The sequence below is a fragment of the Amyelois transitella genome, chromosome 9 (genome assembly GCF_032362555.1).
Source record: "Amyelois transitella isolate CPQ chromosome 9, ilAmyTran1.1, whole genome shotgun sequence".
NCBI classification, from domain to species: Eukaryota; Metazoa; Arthropoda; class Insecta; order Lepidoptera; family Pyralidae; genus Amyelois; species Amyelois transitella.
Genome location: NC_083512.1, coordinates 4,035,633 through 4,063,299, shown reverse-complemented (window position 1 = coordinate 4,063,299; position 27,667 = coordinate 4,035,633). Strand labels below are relative to the sequence as shown.

Sequence of the window (27,667 nt, the reverse complement as noted above, 5' to 3'; positions counted from 1 at the left end):
TACTGTTGGCTCTGTCTACCCCGTAAAGGATAAAGACGTAATTATATGTGTGCATCCTGAATAATTTCAAATCGAGGTATCAAAGGTATCGATGTTGTTGTAGCAAAAAGTTATCACTTACAAATTATTATCATTCGACCCTGACGTAAGAGAAATCGGGGCTGCCAACACTGCTAAGTACAAAAAGATATTGTGGGCTGGCAACACGGTCATTGACGTTTTTGACATTTTGATTCATTCTTCATTCGTTTACTTCACCGTGTCACCATTCACTCACTCACTTCTTCACTTCATTTCGATTTTTGCGTGGTGAAGTGGTCTTTTGTGTGTTTCGCAAATAGTATTTTTTCTTTTTTAACAAAGAAATAACATCAACCAGTATTGGCATCTTTTGAAGATTATGCCTCCCGTAAAGGATGAATCAATAAGAGAAGCTAATTGTTTGGAAATCATAAACATTTCTGAAAAGAGTCCCGGAAAAAATAGCGCATTGGTAGATGTGAGAGCGTGCAACAAACCTGCTACTAAGGTCAGAATTTATAATTGTTTTTTTGGACAATATAGTACCGTAATTTAGTTTTCAAAAACCTAAATTAGAGTAGTTTTTCATTTTTTTCGTTATGCACTATATGTATGCGATTTCACATAGCGGTAGCGGTGTTATCGCGTTATATTTATGGCTTTTACATTCTATGTTTGTTTAGTAATTTCTCTTTTATCAATCTCTACAATTACAAAATTTTATTAAATGCCTTTTGGTAGAAAACCAATAAATACTTATAATTAAGTATTTAATACTTTGATAAGGGTATGGCTAAAATTAATAGCTTAAAATAAAACAAAACATTCTTTGTCAACATAAATGCATGTTGGGCTTATAGACATCTGATTGTGTACCCATCCTTCTAGCATTTGTCCCACTGGTATCCTTTTTGGGAGCGACATTGGTTTAACTTTGTAGAGGATGAATGTAGAGATCACGTCCGACCTCCATAAACCTCTTTTATGGAAGTTGATAGTCAGAATACATGGCCATAGTGAGATTAACCCATGGTGCATCCCAAGCCCTGACTCGGGAACTATATTCCGGAACTCTAGACTAGGTCTGTGAAGTTAGTTCTGGAGTCAGGAATTTGGATGCGCCATGGATTAGATCAATAATGGATTAAATGTTGTAATTTTGATGTTCATACCATTCATTGGCTTTCCTGTTATGCAATTTATTAGTAATCTAATACATGAACAATAAAACCCCATTATTATATTCAATGAAGAAAGTTATGAGCATATAAAGCATAAAATAATTCAAGAATCATGGGAAGTGGAAAGGTGTAGTCTCTGCCTCTGCCCCTGCCCCTCCAGGAAGGAGGCCTGATTTTATGTATGTATGTTTCCGAGTCAGTTAATTTTCCTGTTTATTAGCCTCTAACACTGAAGCACATTCTGGTAATAATAAAGATCTAGAAATTATGAAAATTCCAAAATTTTTTTATAGAAAGCTATTGTGTTGCCAATCATAAATTACAACAATAACCTCATTTTTGTAGGTAGGTTAAATAAGTAACTATTAGAAATATTATCTGCAAACTTAAAATTAATAGTTTTACATATTGCTGAATGATACATGATTATATGTATAGTTAATAAATTATATAACATGTTTATTACACACCCAAGCAATTTAATTTGCATCTATAGTTTAGCTTTCATCATTTATATGTTTAAATGATTGAATATGGAGACAGCTGTGCTGTTTTGGGTTTAATCAATATACAAAATAGATTTCCTAATTGTTATTGCTGGCATCTTAAATTTGAATGAATGGCCTTACTAACTGAACATTATTGAAGTCACGAGAATAATAATTATAATAGCATTCATTTAGAAAGATTTGGAAGAATTGTATACAATTAAGAACTGCTATATCAAAAATAAACGTAAATAGTTGCACACAGTACACACACACACAATAAAAATTAACATCTCTTCCATATACAATTAAAGGATTTCATAATATTTGAATACAATGAATACTTACATAACATATTTTTATAAAAAATCATACCCTTTTCATTATTTTACTTTTATTTATTGAATTATGAATATTTTAAAATTTACTTTGATGATATGATCATTTTACATTGGACTCAAGCCTTTTTTAAGCTCTCATTACATCTTCATAAGAATACTGATTGCTAAGATTCATCTAAACAATTTCTTGAGTATCAATATCAGTCCAGAATTTTAATTTTGTGCTAAGAATATACATATATTACTTTTTAATTTGTGATTAGAGTCAATGATTCATGAAACGTAGGTATAATACTTAGAAGAACTATGGGTACCTTCCTGTCAGTCTTTATAATCAATTAAAAATAAATGTTATTCTGTAACTGTGGGCGTAAACTCCCCGTTATTGAAAACAGAAAACTGTGGTGGAAACTTTTTGTTCAAATCATAATTCAAATGTTGTATAATTTGCCAAGTACATAATACTTGTTTGCATTTTAAAATCGCGAACCATGACATAAGTGCTACTTCGTACTTACTATCTGCAGTTGTAAGCGGTAGTGGAGTTACATACCGTATTTTTTTTTTATTTGAAACGCTTTGCTGGCCATCATGTAATGGTATCTTGGACGTGAAGAGCGAAAGTGTTATATTGCTTATTTCAAGCAATTGTTTTTGTATGTCTGCTTTGCGGCTAGGTATTCTATTGTCTCGAGTCGCCTGTAAGCGAAAATTTATACAGATAGGTGCAACGTGACATCGCTTCCATCGTTTAAAAAAAACTGTCAACCCCGAATGGCATACACGGCATGTCATGATAGATTTAATTTTAAAACAATAAAATTCTTCAACTCATCCCTACTTTGCTAGTTCATAGTAAGTAGTACAAAATTTTAGGGTAAGCCAAAACAATTAAATCTAGAATAGTTTTGTTATTTCATAACAGTGGCATTAACTGTTATGTGTCTTGTATGGACAATAAATTGTATCGGCAGTATAGGCAATTGATTTGAATTTCTCTCAGCATGCGGCGGCAACGACTTTATAACATCTTTTCACTTTTTTTTCGCCCGCGTCTCCGACACGCGTCTCCACTACGTCTCTACCGCTCTGTGATAATCACACATAATTATTTCAATAATCGAATTATCACAAATTCAGTGTATACAATTGTTTATATCCATACGCACATGTTTGTTTCTTTTTTTTTTTTGTAATACGTTTAATGCATCCATTATGTTTATTTGCTACTTTCAGTGTTAAGTTACAGTGCGTCATGTGGTGGGCAGCTGATTCTTGTGCTATTATTTGTGTAAATGATAATTTGTAAAATGCACAAAACTGTATAGTTTCGGAGTTCGCCTGTACGTAAATTAGTGCATTGCATGCCTTCAGTATTGCACCCGAAACGCGGCGACATGACTAATTCACAGGTACTTTTTGTTTTTTTTGCACACTTTTTTTTAGCTTTTTCTTTAGACTCTCAATCAAATCATCAAAATCTCAAATCAACTTTTAACTTTCCACGAAATATGTAAAATGTTCAATTTTCTAGATAAGATATAATCAGCGATTACCACTCCGCAATTAAATTCTATCAAGCACAATTTGTCTAAATGTGGTCCAAGTATGAGATATATAATTTGAATTCATTGCGTAAGTATGATAATTGGTTCCAATTCCCGTGGTATAGTGGAGCGCTAACTTTTTATCAGGCCATGAAGTAACGTTCATCTCTCTTATGAGTTGTTGTTAATTAACTTTTTAATGAATATGCCGAGAGGTTAACTACGTTTGGACAAAATGTAAGACTTGAGACATTTGAAAGTATTGACGTATATAAATTCCGGTGAAAATTGAGCTCTGTGTTGTCTTAAATTTGTTAAATGAAAAGGCTATGGTGTTCATAAATATATATGTGTACTTAATGCAAATGTATAATGTAATCAGCCTACTGAAAATTTTATCAAAATTCTGTGAAATAATTAAAAAATATAGATAAAAGTGCACTAAATATTATTTTGGCTAGTCTTTATCATGTTACATTTTATATTTTTAAAGTAAACTGGGTAAACAGTTTTGCGGAATATTATTATGTTCCATATCAATATTGTGTTCGGTAAATAAATAAATAATTATAATTAAGTAATGAAACAAGCCATTTACACATAAACGCGAAATAAATCCACTTTAATCCACATTAACCGAAAAAATATTTCTATCATGGCTAAGTTTTAAAACTTTTGTCAAAACTTCACTGTTATAATCGTATTCTTATAATCGTTTTATGACTTTAATGTGGTAGCTATTTACAGTATCTTTGCGATCTGATTGTTGCATGACGTCATAAATTTGATTGAATCGATAAAACAAAGTAGGTAGGTATTCGGTATCAATAAAATTGACTGTATCTTGCTGGAAGTTATGTAGGTAGCTAACTGTATTAAAAATGTAACGATACATTTGTTTATTACTTTGAAGTTTATTGAACGGACAAAGTGGGCACGATTAAAAAAAGTTGGTTTGCAAAAATTAGACTTAAACTGGTTATGCTAATAATTGAAAATGAAAAAAATGAAAGTCGTTGTTTTTTTGTAAAGGTTCACTTTATATTTTTTCCACAAAAATATTACAGAATACTCCCTCAAAATGACTGTATGTAAAAACTGAAATTGTGTAACCATCGTAAAGTTTTTATGGAATAGACCTTATATATTACTACACCAATATGACTTCTTCAAGTGAAATAGCGCATTCGCGATTTAAACAAATAGTGCATTAGTACAGTTTATAGAAGTGTTTTCATAGCATTCTTTGGCGAAAAAGACTTCAAACAATTTAGCTGTATTCCTTTAACAACCCACCTATTTTAATACGTACTTAATACTTTACGGGGGGTAAGGGTTAAGGTGTGATTGTATTCCTACTTTTATCGACCCATAAACTTTCAGGTATGGTTCCGTGGCGTGAGGAGTTCCAAATTCCGCCACGTGTACGGGGTGTCATTCAAAAGGGAGCGATGCTATGACAATATAAAGATAACGCGGAACGCGCATGACTCCAACTTTTGCGCAGTCAACCCCAAGTTTGTAGCCATCGTCACGGAAGTAGCTGGTGGTGGCGCATTCTTAGTACTGCCATTGGATCATGTAAGTATTCAATAGGATAAGATATAGCTGCATTTTTATTTAGTAAGTAAGCTGTGGTAATTTCAGAGTTTGGAGCTCCCAATTGGTGGTATGATTGATTAATTTATTGGCCAAGAAACTTGGTAACAGGTATGATCGAAGCAAAACTATTTATGGTGAGACCTCCTCGAAGTAGACATACACCATTCAGGCTATCAGAAGACCCTTTTATTACGAGAGAAGCCATGTAGCGAAAATAATATTCGACTTGAAAAATTCAATTCGATGAAAAAAGCAAGTAATGGCAATTACCATCAGAAATAACCTTATGTCTTGTAATAAGACCATAAAACACCTTATGAAGCTCAAAATCCTCACGATTGCCTGTGCATGTAAAAACAAAAGAAATTACCATAAAACAAAACATTTTTTTAATAGTTTCGTCATCAAACAAATGTTTTTTTCCAAGCCATGTTGTATTGTGCATTTTTATGTTTTATTTTTCTTAACTCGTCAAAAGGGACATTTCGAACATCACTTAATAAACTTCCCCATTGTTTAACTCATTATATACTGAACTGTTTTGTTTTAGATTCTTTAAAACAAATATCTCTTCAAAGCGTCTATTCAGTCCAAAATCATAAAACGTTTCGCACTTTGTTTTTCTGAAGTTGGCAACTTTCGCCGCGTAACAAATTGGCTTGCCATAAGTTTTTTGGTCGTTACTTTAATGATAGTGTCAGAAGAGAAACCTAGTTAGTTAGCTCATTCGCTTCCAGTTATTTTATTTATAATAAAAAGGGGTTGCCTTAATAAGTATAACCCGCTATGTGTCGCGTACGTTAATGACATAACAGAACTGAGCACTAAGTGCCATCCAAGATTGCAGATTTTTTAAATGTCACCATAAACTAATGCAGTCCTAAACCTATACGAGTAGGGAATTATTACACCGGTTCTTTGATCATCATAAAAGTAGTCACATCACGTAAATCCTTGGGAAATTTCGTGAATTCTGTCAAACATCTAGGCTAACAAAAAGTGATCGAATGATTCCTTTGCCTGAAACCATGCGGCTAAAAAGCTAATCAAACCACTATAATCACACTAATGATGTAATTCTCCAAGCATAAATCAAGGTTGCAAGGTGAATGAGCTCATCATAACACAGCTAATGCGTGGGCAGCCATAGATTATTGTGTTTATGTCATAAACATCAGAACACCATCGAAGAACAATAAACAATTTTGAACAGGTGGCTATCTGACGTAAAGTATTTTTTAAACACTATTAAAGTTCAATCAAAATTAATAAGGTTTTAAAAATATTCTTGTTTCATCGCAGTAAATATAAGATTTTATCTACATACTAAATTAGAGTAGTCTGAAGGAGGATCCTGAGGCCACAAACCATGGCGGTAGAGAATGCAATCATAAGCAAAGATGAGAGAGAAAATGAAAATCAATAACAAAAATATATTACAAATATATACATATTACATATATTTAAAGGACAAGCTGCATGTTAGAGCAAACACAATCGTCCAAATTTCGTGATAGTTATAACGCTGTCAATTGGACATTTGCTGAGGAAAGACTTTTGTAATTTGAATGAAAGTCCAGAGTTTCAGCCCAGGCTGAATCTTGTGTAACATTTGCATTCAATCCTTGAAGTTCTTTATACCGCAGTAATTTTTAAAGCTTTTTGTTTTATTCTTGTCCATTTTCATAAATAATTATGACTGCAGTCGTCAAACAATATTTATTTGCATTAAAAGGGCTCATTGTTTGTAAATATTGACCTTCATATACATACTTGTCACTTGTAGCTAATGGTTGCGTCAACATACTGTCTTATTCACATAAAGCTTTTTTGAATTGCATAAAGCATAATATTATTGACTTGACATTATTATTTAAACGAAAAGTAATTTTTAGTAAATCTTAGTACACGAGTCAGTTTTAAATTTTTAATGTAATTAGGCAGTGTCCACTACCAAAATATTCAAAGTGTTTGCATTAAAATAAACGGACTTTTTTGTGTAACTAGCCTAGGCCTTATATTGCGTTATTTTTCTTATGATTCGCATCAGTAATTAACGCGATTGTAACGTAATAATGGCCATTAGTAATAGCGTGAGATGCATCGTAAAGTCACTTTGTTATATTTTGAGTAACAAACTATTGTAACGGTTACTTATACGCCTAATGGTTTTAAGATCTGATCTAAATTGTGAAACGATGGCGCATGCGTCATTTGAGAATTGTGTTTGAAGAGCAATTAAAGAAATATGTAACTGTATTCGACAGCTGATATGCAGTTCTTAGTAGAGGTGTTTCTATTTCAAAGTAATGATTCTTACTATGTAATATAATAGACATATCCTCATTCTTAAACCTTTAATTGGTAGGCATTGATCGCGAAGTTTTCAAAAGTTTTTTTAGTAGGGAGTGTTTTCATGGGTCAATTTATAAAGCTTCTTAATTACTGTTACTGTCAGAAAGCTAAGGGCCGGCTTAAAATACCTACATGCTGCGAAATGATTTAGCAAAGATTTTACTAATTGTTGCCTTATTTACACCAATCTACCTTGGGTATTTTGTATGCATTCGTTGTTAGTACTAGTGGTTTCATACTTTTACGAATCCAAAGATTTGTAGACTGCAAAAATAAATTAATAAACACCTAGTTTGGTAATTACCTACCAGTAAAGTCCTTATTGGATTTCCAAAAGTATTTACTTTTGCTTACCTAGAATTACTTAATTTTTACACACAAAATAACTGTATTTGTAACTCCAGTTTGAGCAAATGTCTTTGCATGTCAGTTTAAACGTATAATACTCTTGTAGCGGACTGTACAAGATCCCGAATTAACATGGGTGAGGTTTACTAAGTTGTGACAGTATGTACTTTAATTCGTTAATACCAGGAAGGCGTGGGTGGAAGGCGAGAAGGAATGGAACGTTTATTTTTTATGGACTATATGGTCTTTGTTCCGAAATAGGTGGAGTTAAAACAAACATAAAGTGAATTTACTGTCAATTAAACTACCAGAAAAGCTTAAACATTGGTTACACGTTTCTTTTCACGCGGTTCGTGGCGCGTACAAAAACATTCTATAAATAAATTGGAACGATTAAGTGGAGTTTCTTTAGTAATATGTAGATTGTATGCCATGCCACAGATTTTTTGCTCATTATTAGTTTTGCCCCACTATTTATTAACTTTTGCCTTACTATGCTAAGTAACCTATAGGTATCTCCCATCGCAGTTGAAAAAAAATGAAAATGAAAAAAATCTTTATTTCTTCAACATACATTGTTTTATAAAAACTAGTTGATGAAGTCTCCTTTTAAGCATGCATAACACGCCTGTGCCAGGAGACTCCGCTCTTCCTTAGCACTATTATCATAACATAAAGAAATATAATCATCATTTATAAAAAAAAGAAGAAAAGAGAATATACATACATAAACATACATACACATACATGCACAATACTTACATATAAATTATATATACATATATATATATATATATACAGTTACATACATATACATTACTAATTATTGTAATAGTCACTTTAAATCGTCTTTTCCAATAAATTTTCCACTTCAACATAACTTAAATTTTGTAACCAGTTTATAATTATTGATTTACATTCGTATGGAGTTTTATCACTTATATTGATTTGTTTATCTATCTTATTATACAAATATGCTGAGCGTTTTTCAAACTGAACTCTTGCAAATGCCGTATTGATAACAGGAACCGCTACCGCATTCATTTTTCTCCTTCTAGCTTCAACATTCGGGTTATAAGAGACGGATTTATGTTTTTTTAAGATTAAGTTAATAATGTATAATTTTCGGACCGACAATATTTTACTCACTGAATATAATTCATGTGTTGGGAATGTCCTTTTTTTAAAATACATTACTTTGAGCAGACTTCGCTGAGCTCTTTCTACATCCAGAAAACGAGTCTTAAGGGCACCGCCCCAGACTGGGATGCAGTAAGAAATGATTGATTGGACCAAAGAAATGTAAATATAGTTAAGTATATTCTTAGAGCCATTGGTGTTAGAACCTTTGCCCGGGGCGATATATCTCAGGTTCTTAAATATCCATATAAATTTACGTATCCTAGATGCCAACTGTTCTACTTGAGGATACCATGACAATCTTTGGTCCAGGATCACACCTAAGTATTTTGTCTGACTTACTTTCTTAATAGATGGACAATTACAACATTCAATTGTCGGATTTTGACATGTATGAATTTGCATAGAGAAATCTAGTGACGGTTGAGTATTTTTATAAATACTGAAACACATGAAATTAGTTTTTTCTGTATTAAGGGTAAGCAAGTTATTTTTAAGCCATGTCGCGATCCGGGACACACCCCGCTCCGCATTTCTCTTTATATCAGTCCACGTTGACCCAGTGAAGACAATTGATGTGTCATCAGCATACGAAAATAGTTTGGCCCCATCAAGAGTCAGGTTGCAAAGATCGTTTATATAAACGAGAAACAGGGTAGGTCCCAGAACACTACCTTGTGGTACGCCACATGTCACATCAACATCATCACTCACCGTCTGCCCTAATTTAACTTGTTGCTTACGATTAGTTAAATAATCCCTAAAGATTGCCAATTGAGTATTCCTTACACCAATTATTTCCAATTTACGTAATAGGATAGAGACAGAGACAGTATCAAAGGCCTTCTTTAAGTCTAAAAATATTGACATACACTTCTTCCCATTATCCAGTTGCTTAGTAATTAGAGTGGTTATAGATGTAACTGCATCCTCCGTTGAGATACCATGCCTAAAACCAAATTGGTTTGAAGATAATATATTATATGTCTCAAAGTATTTCAATAGTCTAGAATTGAGCAGTTTTTCTAGTATTTTAGCCAAAACAGGAAGAACGGATATAGGTCTGTAGTTGTTAATGTTGTCTCTGTCCCCATTCTTGAAGATAGGCGTTATCACGGATTTTTTTAGTAAATTTGGAAATATTCCCTTTTTGAAGCAGAGGTTGGCCAGGTGTGTTACTATTGGTATGATTTCGTTTTTTACATATTTAAGATAAGCCGTAGTTATGTTGTCCCAACCTGGGGCACTATCCGACAATTCTTCATTGGAACTAAAGAGATAAAGAGAAGATAAAACTTATCAATAAATCAATGGCCTTATCAATGATAGTAAAATTTTCCCACAGATTTTAACCACCTAAGAAACTTATTTATGTCTAGATTTCGTTGGTGTCAAATAAAATATTCGTTGTATTCATAGTAAAATATCTAGGATATTTTAACTTTTTTAACTCAAAAATAAATATATATCAGAATGAAAGTTTCCTATTAAAAAAATCAGTAAGAAAAAATAGACAAAATAGAAGAAGATACTTTTTCCGTTTCCCTCTGCCTCTTTCTAATTATTTAATACTCAAATTAGATAATTTTTTAAGATCCTTAGTTGTATTGTAATTTATATTTTTTAATTTCTTTTTAATTTCAGACTGGCCGTCTTGATTTCAACGCCAGCCGTGTGACTGGCCACAAAGGCCCGGTCCTCGATATCAAGTGGAATCCGTTCAACGATAACATCATCGCATCATGTTCCGATGACTGCACGGTAATTTAGATTTGCGCCAATTTTTTTATTGCGTTCTTTTTTCAAAACCCCGCAATTTGCTCTTGGAAATCACCCATTAGCTTGGGATGTTCCGTTTGACCAATTTGACGGTTTTTATTGATATGAAAGTGTGGATTTATGCGTTAAGTATTTCTTTTAATGTTTTCCTACATTAGCATGTGTGTTTTGTGTACTTACGTAAAGTTTAATGCAGAATGTTTCAGTACTAAGTATTATTTCGAGATCGAAGTATTTGGTTCAACTTCTTTGGTTCAAATCAAATATTATTACCTACAATGGGAAGTTTTAGGATTTTACTCTTCTGAGGAATGCAATTTTTTAAAATAAGATCTTTATTTTTGTTATAAACTGATTTTGGTCATAGTTTGGATTTTCTTCCAGGGTAATAAGGCATTTGTCCAGGGTACAACCAGGACAAATGCCTTTAGAATGTTAACGCACCAAAATTAGTAAATACTTACTAACATTGTCATGACTCAGTTAATGCACAAAGCGATATTGCCACTATCTTTTTAATTGTTTCGCATATCGATCCCCTTATCTAGCTTTCCATTGTTTACTGTTTGGTGCTCAAGTGGTGGTGTACAAATTTTTGTCAATATCAATAGAGACCGTTTTATTGACGTAGGTACGCCTATGGAATAATGATTGATTTGATCACGCGTCATTGATACGATCATGAAGTTAGAGCTAGCAAACAGTCGTCAAGGCCGCCTAATATAATTCATTATTATTTTGTTAAGAGTTGATGAAAATAATGCTCACGATGGTGATTTATTGCGTATTGAGGTATTTTATTAAAAGTACCTAGTATAATTGTTATTACAGTAACACTGATCTGTCATGATTTAATGTCTGTAGTAAATCATCGTCAGATTTCGTTTGAACTAATTACGATTATGACGATTCAATACACGCAAATCTTGATTTTCATTCGCCTCTTTATAACGTATAATGTAAAATTCTCGTGTCACAATGTTCGTTCTCGTACTCCTCCGAAACTGCTTGACCGATTCTCATAAAATTTTGTGAGCATATTCAGTAGGTCTAAGAATCGGCCAACATCAATTTTTCATACCCCTTTAATACCCTTACATTTTTTTAACTAGAAATTACTTAAAAATTATTTATATGACAAAACAACGTTTTCCGGGACAGCTAGTACGTAACATATATTTCTTATCTAAAGCCAGTATTGAGCTAAAACAAGCAGTCGTGGATCAATATTTTTATGACTTCGTTTGTCAAATTCATTACTCCCATGTTAGATAATTGTCAAGCACGTTGGCCTATTTTCTTAGTCGTAAAACGCAGCGCCGTTAGTTTCAGTTAGTTAATCTTGGTTTACGTTTACGGCCACCCAAGAGACCTAGTTGGAATAACTGTTATAATAACTACTTCAGTATATGATGAAGACACCAGTTTGTTTTTAGTTACAAACTGTACTACTTACCTGCCAGTTTTTGTTTGGGTTAATTTACAGTACTTAAAAGTGAAGTTTTACTTAGACTTATATTTTATGATTATTGTATAAATAAATAAATTGGTTGAGTTGTTGAGGTTAGAAGATAATAAAGATTTATTGATATATGAGATAGTAACTCGGTGATACTATTTATATTAAAATTATGAGTTATTGATATCGGATAACGGACACATTTATGCTACTAAATGGAAATATATAATTATCTATGATCCAACTTTAATGCAATTTTTCCGTCATCTCTCTCGTTTTAAGTTAGTGAGAAAAAAGTCTCTGTATAACATTGTTTTAATTAGATAATAATAAAAATACTTGTAATCTCAATTATATCATCAAGCCAAACAGCTAAACGTGGTATATCAGTCTTTTCCAGACTGATGGCTCTGTCTACCCTGCAAATGATATAGACGTGATTTTATGTATGTATGTAATTTGTATGAACAAGCAGATTGGGTTAGCAGTACCTAAAGGTTTTTCTTGTTATATGGGATACTAACTAAACGCTATTATTTTTACACCGTTATCCAATTTATGAATTGACAACTAAGGTCACTAAACTGGCAAGTTGGCCTTGTCTTAAAAGCCCTCCACTTAGGTGTATACATGTCAAATATTTTTTTTTGTCTCTAGGTAAAACTATGGCACATACCAGACGGAGGTCTGTCTATGCACTTGACGGACTGGCTGGTGGAGTTGCACGGTCACAAGCGTCGCGTGGCGTATATAGAGTGGCATCCCACCGCGGAGAACATACTGCTGAGTGCCGGATTCGATTACCTGGTGAGTAGTAGATATAAGGTTGAATTTCGAAGGAGAGCACAGTTTTCTCTGTTTGTATTGTTATCTGTATACAAACGCAGATGATATGTTGGTCAGGATATTATTTATGGTAAAAAGCGTGGCATTATTGATGACATCAATAATGGGATGGCATTATTAATGTCATCAATAATGCCATCCCATTTCTGATGTCGTTTTGTTTCGATAATCATAAATTTGATAATATTCCTATAAGTTTCAGTTCTTAGTTTAAAATGTTGTTTGATGTGAGATCAGTGAAAGAAGCTTAGAGTATTTCCTTGAAGCCAGTCACATACCAAACTGTCAAAGTTTAGAAACAGTTGTGGATTGTTTGGCATTCCAATGGCAGCAAAAGTTCTAGTGGCGTGCATTAAATGGTATCCCGCTATTGATGGCATAGTGTTTAATAAAATTGTCTTTATTATCCCTCAAGTCACACAGAAAATAAGTTAGATTTAAAACCCCTTTTAATTTCTAAATATGCAACCATTTAATAAAGTCACCATATATGTAATGTGAATCGTGATTGTCCTTAATTTATCGTTTCAAGCCTTAGAATCAGTCTTGCCTCCGATTACAAACACTCAAATTACCAATCATTGCGATAACCTAAAATGTTATATTACTTCCATGTTAACGATCAAACAGTTATACAATTTGCGGTACTTAGCGGATGGTTTAAACTCTAATAACGTGTGAAAGGAAACCCGCCGTCTGTTTGTCTACGAAATAAAATACCTATTATAAAAACAGTTATTGATTAGTCGACACCGTGTTTGAAAACAATGACGCGTATAACTTGCAATATATTTTTTGCCGATCATTCTTTATGTATTATATAATGTTTGATGGCTTTTCCCTTTTACTTTTTTGTAAGGGTATTACTGATTTGTATTAATTGAATATAAGGTTTTTTGAAATTTGTGATATTTTTTTTTATTGTTATACTGTAGGATGATGCGATGTAAATAATTTTAGCGTAGGAAGCTCAATTTAAGTGGAAAAAAATTTGCTCTCTATTACGCGTATATTATAATATTGAAATGTATAAAACTAGATTGAGCCCGTTGCCCTTGTGAACGAATAATCTCACTCTATTTTTTTCCCTTTCCCGTGGGAATTTTGGAATATAGACTTTATTGTCTATATTCTTTCACTACGATGATTGGTGTTATACCTAAGTCTTTTATATATCCTTCCATATATAGGTACCATCTTTCCAACATGAACAATGACCTGTTTCCCGGTTTCTTCGATCAAACGGCTTTGTGCACACACATACACCGCACGCGAAATGAAACGCAAACCGTTTCGTTTTAGATTGGCGGAGTCGTTGCGTGCACCGCCCTAATTGGGACCGTGTTACAATAAATAGATTCTAATAGGGAAGTATTGTAACGGTTGTCGCTTGTGTTGTTAATTGATTGTCAATATTAAGTTATTAAAATGTCGTGCCGTGTTCAACTTTAAAATATGGCATTACATATTATTTCTATAGAAGTCGTGAAGGGCGACTAAAGGAATAAGTACATTTACCTAGTCCAACTTCATGACCTTGGGTTAGATTTTAGATTTTCCTTCGAAAATCCTTCAAGTACTGCGTTTATTTTGTTTTTGTTCCAATGTACAGACATATTCGAATCGCGAAATTTAAAAGTTGACTATTTCACTCAAAACTTTGGATAGAAATATAAAGTCGTAAGAGCATTTTCATACAAAGTGCCATCGTGCTCATTTTGCTTTCAAATCTTTGATTTGGAATATTTTGAATCCTTTAATAACGATCCTTACTTCGTTCTTGTATTCAATTTGTGTTGGTCAATAAATTCTTAGAAAAAAAAAAAGAAAATGTTAAATCAGATTTATAAACTTGCTCAACAATTTTAAACGTAATCATTATTTTCAGATCTTCGTATGGGACGTCGGCAAAGGTGAAGCGGTAAAAGTGATCGACTGTCACAGTGACGTCATATACTGCATGTCCTTCAACCGCGACGGCTCCCTCTTGGCGACCACCAGCAAAGACAAGAAGCTGAGGATCATCGAGCCGAGGAGGGGGATCGTACTCTCTGTAAGCTTTTAACTTTGCTTTCTACCTTTATCTGAGGTCCGAGAGGAATTATCGATGAAAGTGGATGATGGCAAAAGAAGTATGCAATGTTAGGGTGGTTAAGTGACGATATTTATAATTGTACTCATGAGTTTATTTTTTATTCTCGTGCAAAAAATTCTGTTTAAAGATAAAAGAGAAAAATTTGTCACATTTTCTTGTTACTGTGTAAATTTCTATGCAAAAAAGATATAACAAACAAACAAAATTTAATGTTATTTCAGGGTAGTTTGAAAATGTTAATATAGTCATATTGATTGATTTTTATAACCTGCACGGTAAAAGCAGTCCCTGAGATATAGTAAACCTAACACAATGATATTTTGTTTATTGATTATATTTTCTTTGTGTCAATTTCAGGAAGGCCCCTGCCACCAAGGCACTAAAGCTTCAAAGTGCACATTTCTCGGGGACCAGGGGAAAGTGCTCACTACGGGCTTCTCTCGGTACAGCGACCGGCAGTACGCGGTGTGGGACCAACATGACTTGTCCAAGCCGCTCGTGTGCGAGACCATAGACAGCTCGTCTGGAGTCGTGTTCCCGTATTACGACTATGATACTAACATGGTATGTATTTCTTAGTAAATAAATAATCATAAACTAAAAACCAGAAACGTTAAGTCAGAACGAAACTTAAAACTAGAAAGATTTCTTGGTGGTATGGGATGTTGGACCAACATGAATAATTGTCCAAACAGCTTGTGTGTGAGACTATAGACAGCTCGTCTGGAGTCGTGTTCCCGTAGGATTACGACTATGATACTAACATGGTATGTATTTTTTAGTAAATATAATTATTTTAATGTAGACAATGTGCATTCGTACACGATTTAGATTTAAGAGATCTATATTTGTAAATTGACGTCCGATGAAAATGCTGCAGTGTGGTTTGTTCCTCGTTCGCTTTGGAAGTGGTTGTAGTTATAATGAGATTTAAGTGATGTGATGTTAATAAGTGATACCTTGTAACCTATTCTATTCTATTTTTAGTAAATAATCATAAAATTTTAAAAACACAAACATAAAGTCCTTTATAACCATAAATATAAACCATTATATAACTACAGCATAAACCATTATAACTTTGCATTTGAGCCAAACGAATAGTAAAAAAAACTAATACGTACTTTCGAACTGATAAAATACAAAGAAAGATTTGTATTTTAGACAAACAGACAGATAAAACATTAACGATTAAGAAAGATATATACTTTCATACGTACATGTAGTCACGTCGATGTTCAGCTGTAGGGTTTTATAATAAAATTGAGATTCAAATAGTACAGGTTGCTAGCCCATTGCTTACATTATATTCTTAGTTTATAAGCCTATCCTTTGGAAATTCATGGGAATGATATGGAGTGGCTCTATCCTTAAATTCGCACCAGGGAAATACCCTTGACTTATATATTCACCGTGTTTTCTAGGTTTACCTTGCGGGTAAGGGCGATGGGAACATCCGCTATTATGAAGTTGTAGACGATCCGCCGTACGTGCATTTCCTCAACCAGTTCCTTTCTGGTAACCCACAGGTATGCTTTATTGTTATTTAACTTATATGTATACAATATATAACTAGTGGAGTGGGAAGACCTAGACGAATGTATGTTGATCAAATTAAGGACGTCCTGGTAAAGGGTCCGGTCAAGAGTACCCGAAACCGTAGTATGCAGAGATCGTGGCAAGTGGAAAGAGGTAGTCTCTGCCTACTCCTCCGGGAATAGGCGTGATTTTATGTATGTATGTATATTGAAAGCTCGACGAGAAATAAAGCATCCTACTAATTGAACGAGGTTGTGTTGTTCTGCATTTCATATAGCAACACAAAATATAAATGCCAAATGCATTTATAAATAGCATAATGCCACGTGAAGGTTTAAAATCGTGCGTGAAGATTAAGTATGTACAAAGTGTAAGTTATTTATTTGGTTATCAAAAGTAAACCAATCTGTTTTAGAAGATTACCTATAGTATTTATAAGGACTACACAACTTCTTGTAGCGTTGAGGTATTATAAGGACTACACAACTTCTTGCTTCTCGTTGAGCTATGCTTTCTGTTTTTGAGTTATTATGGCCAGTTTAATTTTATATTCTTTTTTAAATTCCCAATATATTATATATCTGGTCAACCTATACCCGCATAAAAACGCGCCTCTTTCCCGGAGAGGCATGTAGAGACTACATTTTTTCCACTTGCCACGAGCTTAATTTCGCTTCACCCCATTTATAAAGTTAATTTTTCCATTTGCCACGATCACTCGTTACTTCTTTCCCTTCATCCAGGTTTCGGGTAAGCTTGACCTGACCATTTGTCAGGACTTTTCCGATTTGATGATATCCCAACAAACATTTAGGCGACGATTAGAGCTTATTTTGTTACTTAGTGGGCTACAAAGGCATTACAGTAGCAACACTTATGACTATTGGCGATAAAGTGGCGTACCAAGTAACGTATATCACTTCTACTTATAATACAGAGTTACAAGCGCGACAATTAGGCGAGCTTAAAGGTTATGGATGTATTATGGCAAATCTTAACACTGTTGTACATGCACAGCATTTTGTGTTATAGCTTTAAGTGAATCTTAGAACTCTAAGATCTAAATAAGAATAAGAATTAGCTACTACCTCCAAAAGTGCTATGCAGGTGATAATAAACTCTTTACAAGAACCTAAAGTTGCACAATAGCGTTAATAAGCGCTACCAGCCTTACAATAGTGTCTATTTAATCTTATATAGAACCAAATGCTTGAAGTTATACAAAACTCTCTTGCATTACCTTAAGTCAAATAGGAGTATAATTTTTCGTTATAACAGATCCTATAGCGTCTATTGTTACTTTTTTGTGACTAAAGGTAAAGTAATAGCGCTTAAGGTCACTACTGTATTTCTTATATTGACTACTTGTTTTTGACAATGGCGTCGCAACCAAAATAAACAAAAATTGTTGTAAATACGTGGAAAAGTTTTCAGTAAATAGACAACATACATCGGGCGCTCGAATTATTTGCCAATAAATATGTAACATATTCACAGTGTACTTCCCTTCGCAGCAAAAATATGCTTCCTTTCTCACCATACAATATCACTTTTTTTTGTTTAATATAAAAATCATTAGTCGTAAACTTATAGCCATTGAAAATAAAATTATTTATTATTAGATCACAAAATTAGTTTAATTATCTTGAATAGCGTTCAGACCGTTACAAAACACCTATTTACCTCCCTTTTAGCGCTTGAAAATATAATTAACGCCTTTGTATCTCTACTGTACCGCTTAAGGAGTCAGTTGACGCTTATTTACCCCTCTTGTATCGCTAAGAGATCCTGTTACCGCTATAATAACTTTCTTATAGCACTAATTGTACCTCTTAGCCAATTACCATAACTCTTGTATACCGTCATTAAACAACCTTAAGTAATATAAAAATTGTGCCCAATTCGGGGGCAAAGTAGGGTTAGAGCGCGCTCTAACACTAATTTGTTACACCCATAAACCACTTTAGAATCTAGTTAGCGCTTTTATAGACTTGTTATAAATCTTACTTTAGCGCCTAATTGTTACTTGGGATGTCCGTCTAAGCTAGGTCAAGCCTTATAAGAGTTATATATACCTGAGAAATACATACATACATATAATCACGTCTATATCCCTTGCGGGCTAGACAAAGCCGACAGTCTTGAAAAGACTGACAGGCCACGTTCAGCTTTTTGGCTCGATGAATTGAGATTCAAATAGTGACAGGTTGCTAGCCCATCGCCTAAAAGAAGAATCCCAAGTTTATAGGCCTATCCCTTAGTCGCCTTTTACGTTATCCATGGGAACGAGATGTAGTGGTCCTATTCTTTTTTTTATATTGGCGCCGGGAACCACACAGCATCTGAGAAATAATTGACGCCATTATTGTATTTTCAGAGAGGGCTAGGCTTCATGCCGAAGCGTGGAGTCAACACGGCCATTTGCGAAGTGTTCCGCTTCTACAAACTGCACACGTCGAGGGGACTTTGTGAACCTATCTCCATGATTGTACCGAGGAAATCTGACTGCTTCCAGGTATGTTTATATTTATTGAGAGAAAAGATTTCGTTTCGTATGTATGTGTACTTAATTATTAAATAACTTGAAAATTTTTCGATCGAATTTGTTAAGTTTGGCACAGACTACTGTACTTCTATTAGTCACATAGGTTTTTTATTAAATTTTGGCTACTTCACGGATGTTGTTTGGACAAAAGGGGTTAGTAGTCGAATGGCACGAAAATTATTCGCACGATCGTGCGAATCGTCCCCTTTCAATAAAAATATTTTTTTAGTAGGCGATTCGCACGGATGTATTTAAATTGCGTGCGAATCGACCCCTTCAAGAATTAGTAGTATGCGATTCGCACACACCTGTATTTTATCTAAAAGTTTCAAGAAAAAGTACAGTCACGTACAAAATGCTTTCTTTTAATACAGGACACAAATAAAACGATTTTTAAGGAAATCAAGGTACTATATTTTACTTTGTATCTATCAGAAAGTGATTTTACATAATTCACAGTTTAAATAACTTAAAACCATAATTATAACCAAAATTACAATTAAAATCACAGTTAGTACGATTTATAATTAAATATTTGGTATTGCATTTTTATAGGTAAAAATAAACAGAGTAACCTGTTGTATTAATAGGTACAAAGTTCTTAAAAATTTAACAATTAACTAATTAACGAGTCTTAACTACAAAAATTTCGCAATTAATAAGAATAAAGTCTTAACTACAAAAATTTCGCAATTATAGGATCACTTAAAAGTTTTTTTTTTTATTCTGATGCGGTTTGCGGTACTTTACTTAAAATACATGCCAATTTAAATTGCCTTTTTTTAAAGTTCTAATATATCAATTTATTAAATCTTACCTCTTAACTAGTATTTTGTGCCTGACTGCGATGCCAATAGAGAATTATTTCATTTTAATATTAATATTCTAGTATATTGTACATGACTGTACTTTTCGATAAAATATAGGTGTGTGCGAATCGCATACTACTAATTCTTGAAGGGGTCGATTCGCACGCAATTTAAATACATCCGTGCGAATCGCCTACTAAAAAAATATTTTTATTGAAAGGGGTCGATTCGCACGATCGTGCGAATAATTTTCGTGCCAATCGACTACTAACCCGACAAAAGCAAGTATATCGTGTAAAATAAAAAAAAACCCGCCAAGTGCCTTGCGCAAGGAGGGTATTTATAAAAAATGGGGAATTATTATCATTTCTCATAAACTAGTTTATCAACAAATTTATTTTTATTTGCGAAACCAGGTTACAAGGGCAATCCATACCAATAGGCTATTTGAGTGTAATGAAAATATTTATACATTTCTTTTATGTCAATAGTCTTAATATTATTTTTTGGAGTGATTTGTAATAACGCGAGATAACAATATTGCATTATTTTAACAAAATTCGTCTCCGAAAATTAGGCTTTTTTATGCAGCTGTCACGTAACTAAAACGACCGTGATTGGTTATTTCGAGAAAGCTGACGGTCGAAACCTACCAAAAGTGGACACAATAATGGTCGGAAATTGCAGTCTAACCTCCAGTATATTACAAGTAATAAGAAGTTATCATCGTAAATACTCACATCAAAGTGGTCTTCACAAAAATGAGGTCGTGTTTTTGGTGATTTATCATCAGGATTACGCCGAGCAAGCTGAAACCACTACTTGCGAATATTCAAATCCATCGGCACACTGCACAACATTTATAGGAACTCATTTTAATAATTTTCACACAAATGATGTGGCACAAGTCAAATAAAACAAGAGAAAATCTAAACTATTCGAAACACCAACAATTGTATGATATTTATGCGAAATCTACGTCACTGCATGCCATGGCCGCCATATTGCTAAAAGTCGCGTTTTGGCGGCATATTTGAATATTGCATTTCTTTTTCGATTTTTAAATAAAATAGCTAAAACAAAGACAGAAAAGAATTTTTTTTTTAGGTTTCCTTATAAACAAATAAATACTCTAAGATAGGTTTTAGAACTTTGTCAAATAGCCTATTTTCAATTAAATACCAAAATCAATTTTCGGCTCAAGTTTTTATTAACTTATTCTTACGTACATACATATGGTTACGTCAATATCCCTTGCGAGGTAGACAGAACCAACAGTTTTGAAAAGACTAAATGGCCACGTTCAGCTATTTGGCTTAATGGTAGAATTGAGATTCAAATAGTGACAGGTTGCTAGCCCATCGACTAAAAAAGAATCCCAAGTTTGTAAGCCTATTCCTTAGTCGCCTTTTACGACATCCATGGGAAAGAGATGGAGTGGTCCTATTCTTTTTTATTGGTGTCGGGAACCACACGGCATTTTTACAAAAACAATTTTATTCAAAACTAGCGACCCGCCCCGGCTTCGCACGGATGCACAGCCGATACTAAATATATCTCTATTAGAACTAACTAAAGGACCGCCCGCAAAGCGGCTAACTAAGTTTTGCTCCCGGCAAAATGATAATAACCACAACTTCAAAACCAAACGTCCAATTTTAAATCATTCAAAGACCAAATATTATTATCTACATAAACTGTACTTATTGATGAAATTATATATTTTGATAAGGATTAATAGCATGAATAAAAAACGCGTTTAAATGTAGACCAAAAAAATTCAAGATTTTTAAATAAAAATGTGGTTGTTGTGCCTCACTCGACATAGATAGGTATAGTGTGTCGCGGATATTTTTGTAGATATTTATAAGATCTACAATTAATTAAAACATTTTATGGTTCTATCTTTTGTAGTTTAGGCAGCGTACGCAAAATAAGTAACTTTTTGGTTGATTTTTTTCAGTTTGTGTCCGAAAAATCCAAATATATTACGGAACCCAATTTTTTTTTTTCAAAATAAAATATAGTCTATGTTACTCGTGGATAATGTAGCTTTCGAATGGTGAAAGAATTTTTAAAATCGGTCCAGTAGTTTTTGAGCCTATTCATTACAACCAAACAAATAAACAAACAAAGTTTTCCTCTTTATAATATTAGTGTAGACAAGCTATTGCTGGCGACTTAAACGGTCGTTGTCGGTGGTTACCTACTTTATTTTTGACGTAATATAAAAAAATTACGCCTCTTTCCCTAAGAGGTATACAGAGACTGTATTGAGTCGAATGTGATGAGTATATCGGTCCCCTCCCCCGGCCGCAGGAGGACCTGTACCCGGACACGGCGGCGCCCGCGCCGGCGCTGCGCGCGCGCGACTGGCTGGCCGGCCTCAACGCGCCGCCCGCGCTCATCAGCATGAAGACCGGTAACGCTCTACTACTTCCTTTTCCTTTTCCTATTTCAAATTGCACAGATTGAACTAGCGCCGCAGTGAATTTAAGACTAGCTATTGTCCGAGTAAGTATTCCACAACACGAGAGATACTAACTCAAATAAATACATTTATAGACAATAAAATAAATGTAATCATGTCAAAGCACGATCAGCTGTATAGCTTTATGATGGAATTGAGATTCAAATAGTATTACTAGCTCAACAATATTTTAATTATATTATCTATTAAGTGTTCATCGTCATCCATAGGAATGATATGGAGTGATCTTTTACTAAAGTACACAAAACTAGACTGAGTTTTGTGTACTTTAGTAAAAGATCACTCCATATCATTCCTATGGATGACATAAAAGGCGACTGAGTAAAAAGCTAAATTACTTGGGATTCTTTTAGGCGTTAGGCCACTATTACATGTCACTATTTGAATATCAATTCCGTCATTTAGCTGTTCAGCTGCATGGCTCAATGACGGAATCTAATTAAACATTGAAAATGCAAGTTTTTAAACGAGTTCCTAGATTAATACCGCGCTTTTAATTATTATTATTAAAATTAATATTTTTGATTTGGTAAACTTCAGATAAATATATTTAATTTGTGAAATTCATTAGTCTTGCCTATTGCGAAGGCCTAGACGGGCTAGACGGAAGTAATTTCAAGTAAAAACCCGACCTACTCAATGCAAGAGCATAGTCTTAGACACATCCTAGGCCTCTTATTTTACCCGGATAAAAGCTGAAAATCAATCAAAGTAAAGTAACAATATTAAAATCATTTTTTTTTATCAATACTTTAAATTTTTCAGGCGTAACAATATCAACGCACAAGCCACGCTCAAACAACAACGCGCCGGCGATGCAACCACAAGACGCTAACAACAGGAAGAAGTTCGCGTTCCTGTCGCGAGAAACCACGCCCGATTACCGTCCCCTGGGAACGTGGCAGCCGAACGATAATCACGTTAACGAAAACGATAACAATGTAAGTATATTTATGGAATCTTCGCATCTATTTAATCATTTTGATCGCAAGAGACCACGCCCGATTACCGTCCCCTGGAAACAGCCGAACGAAATACAGGCAGCCGAATGATAATCACGTTAACGAAAACGATAATAATGTAAGTATCATTATGGAATCTTCGCATCCATTTAATCATTTTGATCGCAAGAGACCACGGCCGATTACCGTCCTCTGGAAACAGCCGAACGAAATACAGGCAGCCGAATGATAATCACGTTAACGAAAACGATAATAATGTAAGTATCATTATGGAATCTTCGCATCCATTTAATCATTTTGATCGCAAGAGACCACGGCCGATTACCTTCCCCTGGAAACAGCCGAACGAAATACAGGCAGCCGAATGATAATCATGTTAACAAAAACGATAATAATGTAAGTATCTTTATGGAATCATGATGTTTTTGGTAAAAAGTTTATATGCCCGCCCATACTAAGAAACAATAGAAAGAATCGCTCCTATTTAATCGTTCGTATCCCGGGCATACACCCAATTCATCAATGACAACTGGGCAGCCGAACGATAATAACGTTAACGAATATGATAATAACGTAAGATTGTAATTTTAGTAAAAAGGAACACTAAGTAGAAAGTAACAAGAATATATTTCGCTTAAAGAGGGTAGTCTGAAGTGTTTTTATTGTCATCATAACTTTAACTTTCTTCTTCTCTGAGAGACCACGCTCTTATTTATTATTATTAATCATCTTCATGTTTTTCATCCTACTTTAAGACGATGGGCTAGCAGCCTGTCCCAAATCCAGCACGAAGCCATACAGCTGAACGTGGCTTTTCAGTATTTTTAAGACTTTTGGCTGTGTCTACCTCGTAAAGGATAAAGATGTGATTTAATGTATCTTATGGCATTGTAGTACATAGCAACGGTAGGCTTCGAATCTGTATATAATATTTTCAAGTCAGAATTCGGATACCTTAACTGCTCGATCAGTAAATAATTTACTCCGTCCATATTGATAAACGTGTCATTGTTACAATTTCAGATCGCTATAACTGAGAAGTCACAGAAGACGACTGCCAATCAAAACACGAAATTCCATCAGCTTCAAAAAATGTTTGGCAAACAGACCGGGGACGCTGAACCTGTACCGCTCTACAAGCAGATCAACCAGGGAGACGTTTTTAGCACTGAACATGAGGTCAGTTATTGATAAATTTTACTCTTCTTCTTTCTTTTCGGCTTTAGTCTTGGTTGCATTCATATCACTCTGGAGAGGAGCCCGGGGAATGCCTTTGATTAAGTCTCCTGAATCGGGTGAGTCAGGTTTTTACACACAGACTCCCATCTGAATCATTTCTATGATTCAATATGGTTTAGGTTCCAAGTTCCTAGGAAACCTGCACATTCAGTCGCCTGAATGTGCAGGTTTCCCCACGATATATGCAAATATATTTTAAAAGTTCAATGTGCGAGGCAGGTTCTTGTGAGATATTCAAGTGGATTCCAGGGGTAGAAAAAAAAAGCCCTTATTTTTCCTAACAAGTATTATTTATCTAGCATGTTTCTTTTTTCAGTTACGCCTAGCGTTCAACCGCCAAGGCGAAGAGTTGAGGATCGTCAAGCGACAGCTTCAAAACAGTCAGCAAAGAGTTAGAGAGTTAGAACAACATGTGGCCGCTTTACAGGCGAAGCTTCAACGGGACGGCTCATAGATCAGGGAATGTGAATGATCAGTCGCTTTACTATCAAAGACGTTTAGAGAAACGGCCATTTTGTATCTCTGATCTGTACAGCTGGGCTTATCCAATTCTTTCTATGACTTTGGTTAGCTTATAGGTAGAAACAGAGGTACCGATGTCACACATACGCCTTGTGAACGCTCGTAAGTACTATTACAAAAATATAATTCAAAATTTACATCTAGGAAGACTTGGGATCCTATTTTACTCAATTTGTACTTGACCCGAGATTGATATGAGACAGCGATACAAAATGGCCGATTTTATAAGTTTTTGATTGAAGCGGTGTAAAGTTTATATTGCGGGCGTATTTTTTGCTTCGTGACGTCGCAACTCGGCTATTGTGATTGATAAGATTTAAGGTTATAGAAGTGATTTCAAGTTAGTACGAACATTTGATAAAAATATCATGTTCTCAGTAAAAAGATGATGTTTTGAGATAAAAGCATAATGAACCCACCATGAGCCTAAAAGTGGCAATTAAAAATGTAATTCGAAATTGTGGCTGCCTCGCTTAGCTATTCGCGTTTGATATTTAGTCGCTAATTGTTAGTATCTTACGGTTTGACATACAATATTGAAATGCGTTTAAATAATGATCTGAATATTTTTTCGATTACGATCGTGTTTTCTTACAAAGTTTTAATGGCTTCTGTATTATTGATGATAGTTTAACAAAATACGTCAGAGCTTCATGTCAGCAGCTGTCTGTGAGAAATTGTTTTTATATTTTTAAAGTATCGGTATAACATTTGAGTAACCTATGATCAGATATCAAGGAATATTATGCCATACCTTTCGCAAGTGGCCTAATTGATACTTACATTTATCTCATTGCTACATAAATAAAATCATGTTTTCAATTGAATTCAATCAAAATCATTTAAAATCAATGGTCACAAGGAAAGAGTACAAGTTTTTAATATTAATTTGTTCGAACCCGTATCAATAATAAATGTTAGAAAACTTATAGGTTATTATTATCGCGTTAGATGATTGAGATTTGAATTTAATTTTCAATGCATTACCACGGTAGGTTCTACTGCTAGAAAAACAAAATTGGATGTCTATGTGCAGCATACTTTACCAATTTTTGATATATCGAACGTAAAGCATTTTAATAAACCCCACTTAGTTTTAGCCATATAGAAGCTAACTAATGCTTTGCAGGCCAATTTATCACAATGCAATGCTCAATATTATAAGGGTTTTCGCGAATCAACAGTATTAGATTCAACATTGGGATCAAAATTTAGACATTCCGAGAAAGATATTTTCGTAAGAGCATTTAGCGAGTTGCCAAAAATGTATTGCAGATTTTAATTGTTTCGTAATAAAATGTATATTTACTAAGGATTTAAGTTGTAAACAGGCCTAGTTTACTCTGGATATGCGGTAAGGGTTTTAGAAATTGTTTCTAACAGTAGAAATGTTTCGTCAAATCTACAATTCACTTATTTTGTCGGTTCGACGAAAATAGGATTAGGTTTCTAGGAAAGCAATTTGTGATAAATCCATGACATGTTTGCCCGTCACAAAATGTTTTGTCACAACATCGATATATTTTGTATTAAGTTTTTAAATAATGTGCAATGAAATTCAGGGTTTTGATAATTTTACGTTATTCCGTTTGCTAGCAAGCACCTTTTTATTGAAGCACGACATTTGGATTATATTCCCAGTTTTATGAATTTAGTTGACATCTTGTTAGTGATTTTAAATAGTCTGATTTACATTATTGTGTAAACATGTGTTACCTGTTATTTTATGAATTGTGTTTACTATTTTTAGGACGATATAAAAGGAATCCGCGTCTTATTATAATGTATTTTTTGTATGTTTTGGAAGATCGAGAATGGAAAGAAATTGTACAAAAAAGTTACCTGAACTTTTTCTGTACATAATAGCGCTAAGATTCGGTAGCATCTATTGAGGGCAGATCTCGGGTGCTAGAGCCTTTTTTCACTAATAGTGTTTACGTTTGATGGTTTGTTTGTGGCAGTTTGAATGGAATCCATTCAGTGATTAATTCTGTTATTTGATGCGCCATTTGAATAAATATGTATTGCGCCTTATGTATCGATCCCGGCGAAGCTAAAACGAAAGAAATCTTATAACTTGAATTCCGAATCGCACATTTATAGGTACGTTATGTAATTGGAAGATAACCTATTCATAATTTGAATGTAGGCACGAAATTACATCGTGCAGTCTTAACACGTGTAATATATTTTTGACATTCCATATTCAAGCAAAATGTTAGTATGGTAAGTGAAAATGAAAGTATTATTGTGCATTAGCTGGATTATAATTATGTGGCTAAGTCGGTGTTAATATTTATTATGTATTTTTATATCATGCTTATGTAGCACAAATTTTCAATAAATGTTTGAACAGTA

The 27,667-nt window shown here is 33.9% G+C and overlaps 1 protein-coding gene across 2 annotated transcripts; it reads left to right on the top strand.

Annotated features, from left to right (window-relative positions):
- The first annotated feature begins 256 nt into the window (after nucleotides 1-256).
- On the top strand, nucleotides 257-27,667 carry LOC106134751 (coronin-2B). 2 transcript variants are annotated; one of them, XM_060945705.1, is made up of 13 exons: nucleotides 389-529; nucleotides 3,268-3,443; nucleotides 4,962-5,159; nucleotides 10,668-10,784; nucleotides 12,919-13,068; nucleotides 14,996-15,160; nucleotides 15,560-15,766; nucleotides 16,627-16,731; nucleotides 19,119-19,256; nucleotides 22,415-22,517; nucleotides 23,352-23,527; nucleotides 24,572-24,727; nucleotides 25,104-27,667. In XM_060945705.1, exons 2-13 carry the CDS (start codon nucleotides 3,396-3,398, stop codon nucleotides 25,239-25,241), a joined length of 1,701 nt encoding a protein of 566 aa, XP_060801688.1. In that variant the 5' UTR covers nucleotides 389-529; nucleotides 3,268-3,395; the 3' UTR covers nucleotides 25,242-27,667. The 2 variants fall into 2 exon arrangements, with proteins under 2 accessions (XP_060801687.1, XP_060801688.1); XM_060945704.1 differs by lacking the exon at nucleotides 3,268-3,443 and having other exon boundaries at nucleotides 257-529.